Source organism: Macrotis lagotis, chromosome 7 (assembly GCF_037893015.1).
Source record: "Macrotis lagotis isolate mMagLag1 chromosome 7, bilby.v1.9.chrom.fasta, whole genome shotgun sequence".
NCBI classification, from domain to species: Eukaryota; Metazoa; Chordata; class Mammalia; order Peramelemorphia; family Peramelidae; genus Macrotis; species Macrotis lagotis.
The window spans coordinates 73,972,142-73,975,708 of NC_133664.1; the positions used below are offsets into that span (position 1 = coordinate 73,972,142).

The following is a 3,567-nucleotide window of genomic DNA, read 5'->3' on the forward strand; positions in this document are numbered from 1 at the left end:
CCCGCTGTGCCCCTGGGCCCGGGGCCCTCCGGCCCGCGGCCCCGCCCCACCCCGCGGCCCCGGCCCGGCGAGCGGGAAGCGAGCGGGAAGCGAGCGGGGGGACATGGCCGGGCCGGGCCGGGCCTCGGCGAGCGGGGGACATGGCCGGGCCGGGCCTCGGCGAGCGGGGGACATGGCCGGGCCGGGCCTCGGCGAGCGCGGGACATGGCCGGGCCGGGCCTCGGCGGCCGCTCCCTTGCGCTTCCAGGGCAGCCGCGCCGCGACAGAGGAAGAGGAGGCGGCAGCGGGCCCGGCTGCCAGGCTCGGGCGCGCACCCCGTGAACCGGAACCGCTTGGCCACGGCCGCCCCGGTGCCGCCGCCGCCGCCCCCGGTGCCCGCGCCGTGCCCGCTCGGGCCGAGAGCGCCGAAGGCCACAGCCATGACCTAGGCGCCGGCGCCCGCGCGTGGCGGCCGCACAGTGTGCGCGCGGGGGCCGCGCGTGTGCCCGAGCCCCAGCCCGGCCGGGCCCGCCGCGCCCGGGCCGCCCGCATGAGCCCCCGGGGAGCGCCGCGAGCGCGTGCCAGCCGGGGGGCCGCCCGGGCCGCCGCCGCCGCCGCCGCCGCCGCCGCCGCCCCTTCCTCCGCTGCCTCCGCCTCCTCCGCCCCCCGGGCCTCCGCCTCCCCGCCGTCGTCTCCTCCTCCGCCGCCCATGGCTCGGCCCCGCCGCCGCCGCCGCCGCTGCAGCTGCTGAGCCGGGCGGCCGGGCTGCGGCTGGCATCCCCCCCCCCCCGCGGGGCGCCCGCGCCCCGCCCCGCCCCGCGGCCCCGCGCCCCTGCCCTCCGCGCCCGCGCCCCTGCCCTCCGCGCCCCCGCCCCTGCCCTCCGCGCCCCCGCCCCTGCCCGCACCCCTGTCCCCGGCGGCGGCGGCGGCGGCGGCGGGGGGGGGCCGGGGAGGCCGGCGAGCATGGGGAACACCACGTCCTGCTGCGTGTCGGCCAGCCCCAAGCTCCGGAGGAATGCCCACTCCCGCCTGGAGCCCTACCGGCCCGAGGCCGAGCTGAGCCGGGAGGACACCGGCTGCAACCTGCAGCACATCAGCGACCGCGAGAACATCGACGGTGAGGGCCGGGCCGGGCCGGGGGCGCGGGGGGGGGGGGGCGGAGGGGGGGAGAGGGAGAGAGAGAGAGGGAGAGAGAGGAGAGGGGGAGAGAGAGAGAGGAGAGATGGAGAGAGAGGAGAGAGGGAGAGAGAGGGGGGGAGAGGGAGACAGAGAGAGAGAGGAGAGGGGGAGAGAGAAGGAGGGAGAGAGAGGGAGAGAGAGAGAGAAGGAGAGAGAGAAGAGAGGGAGAAAGAGAGGAGAGGGGGGAGAGAGAGGGAGAGAGGAGAGAGAGGAGAGGGAGAGAGAGAGGAGAGAGGGAGAGAGAGAGGGAGAGAGGGAGAGGGAGAGAGGAGAGGGGGAGAGAGAGGAGAGAGAGAGAGAGAGAGAGAGAGAGGAGAGAGGGAGAGAGAGGAGGGGGGAGAGAGAGAGAGGAGAGGGGGAGAGAGGGAGAGAGAGAGAGGAGAGGGGGAGAGAGGGAGAGAGAGAGAGGAGAGGGGGAGAGAGAGAGAGGAGAGGGGGGAGAGAGAGAGAGGGAGAGAGGAGAGAGAGGAGAGGGGGAGAGAGAGAGAGGAGAGAGAGAGGAGAGAGAGAGGAGAGAGAGAGAGAGGAGAGGGGGAGAGAGAGAGAGGAGAGGGGGAGAGAGAGAGAGGGAGAGAGGAGAGGGAGAGAGACAGATAGAGGAGAGGGGGAGAGAGAGAGGAGAAAGGGAGAGAGGAGGAGAGAGAGAGAGGGAGAGAGAGAGAGAGGGAGAGAGAGGAGAGAGAGAGAGAGGGGAGAGAGAGAGAGACAGAGAGAGGAGAGGGGGAGAGAGAGGGAGGAGAGAGAGGGAGAGAGAGGAGAGAGAGAGGAGAGAGGGAGAGAGAAAGGAGAAAGAGAGGGAGAGAAGGAAGGAGAGAGAGGAGAGAGAGAGGGGGAGAGAGAGAGGAGAGGGGGAGAGAGAGGAGAGGGAGAGAGGAGAGGGAGAGAGAGGGGGGGGGAGAGAGGAGAAAGAGAGAGGAGAGAGAGAGGGAGAGAGAGAGACAGAGAGGAGAGGGAGAGAGAGAGAGAGGAGAGAGGGAGAGAGAGAGGGAGAGAGGGAGAGAGAGAGGAGAAAGAGAGAGAGGGAGAGAAGAAAGGAGAGAGGGAGAGAGAGAGGGAGAGAGGAGAGAGAGATGGAGAGAGAGGAGAGAGGGAGAGAGGGGGGGGAGAGGGGAGACAGAGAGAGAGAGGAGAGGGGGAGAGAGAAGGAGGGAGAGAGAGGGAGAGAGAGAGAGAAGGAGAGAGAGAGAAGAGAGGGAGAAAGAGAGGAGAGGGGGGGAGAGAGAGGGGAGAGAGATGGGGGAGAGGGGAGGAGAGAGGGAGAGAGTAGAGAGAGAGGGAGAGAGGGAGAGAGAGAGAGAGAGGACAGAGAGAGGAGAGAGAGAGAGGGAGAGAGATGGAGGGTGGGGAGAGAGAGAGGGAGAGAGATGGAGGGGGGAGAGACAGAGAGAGAATGAGACAGAATGAGAGAGAAAGAGAGAGGGAGAGAGACAAGAGAGACCAAGAAAATGAGAGAGAATGAGAGAGACAGAGGAGAGAGAGAGGGAGAGCGCGCGTGTGTGAGTGTACAGTGTGTGCAGTTTGTGGGTGAGTGTGTGTTGTGTGTGCTGTCTGTGTGGTGTGTGAGCACAAGGTCCTGCCTCTGTGTCCTGAAAAAAGGGGGCAACAACTCGGGAGTGGGGGGGTGTTATAGTGTTATAAGAAAGAGGGGCACCCCCCCCCCCATTTTGGCCTTTCTTCCCTCCCCTCCAACTGCTCCCCCGAGTCTCTAAAGATAAATCTAAGGATGAAGCTTAGGATGGATGTCACTCCCAAGGGTCCTTTCTTCTTCATCCCTTTCCCCCATCAGTTCCCCTTCTCCCCTCAGCTAAAACAAATGGGAAGAAGAGATGGGTTTATAAACTGGTATTCTGGCTCTCTGGGGGGAGGCTGATGGGTGTTGCTGTCATAGTCTGAAGTTTTGACCAGGAGAGTGACAGAAAAAACAACACCACGTTCCTGACCTGAGACCTCATTGAACCGGCGCTTTGGACAGTCTTGGTGATGATGCCTTAGGGTTGGTCAGAATAGATGGACCCGTGGACCCTGGTGACAGCCACCTCCGCCTTCTTTTTCATAGATGATGGAACAAGTGAGAGCTGTCAAACCTTAGAGATTCAGTTTCTGCCTTTTTCACCCTGGGGGGTAACCACATTATATATCTGAGAGACTGAGGAAAACCAAGTAATCTGTCTGGTGAAATGATTTCCATTACTCCAAGGGGAGTCAACTCCCATTTTGGAGTTGGAGTTACTGAAAACTGCCTTTCAGTTAGAGTACAGTGGGACTCCAACTGATGTGTTAGTGAAAAATGGACTTGGATTGCCAACCTTTCTGACCTGATTTCATGTTAATATTACACATACACACACACACACATATGTATAGATACATATTTAAATGGAGCAAAACCTTTTTCTGTTCAGCACATGC

The 3,567-nt window shown here is 63.6% G+C and overlaps 1 protein-coding gene across 2 annotated transcripts in view; it reads left to right on the forward strand.

Annotated features, from left to right (window-relative positions):
* Positions 1–922: 922 nt before the first annotated feature.
* The window catches only part of CCNY (cyclin Y), a 319,673-nt gene continuing 317,028 nt past the window's right edge, over positions 923–3,567 (forward strand). Inside the window, exon 1 of one of the 2 annotated variants that reach the window (XM_074193197.1) lies at positions 923–1,096. In XM_074193197.1, the coding sequence (XP_074049298.1) occupies positions 943–1,096 (154 nt within the window). In that variant the 5' untranslated portion in view covers positions 923–942. The remainder of the gene's footprint in view (positions 1,097–3,567) is intronic. The other variant, XM_074193202.1, reaches the window with a different exon arrangement.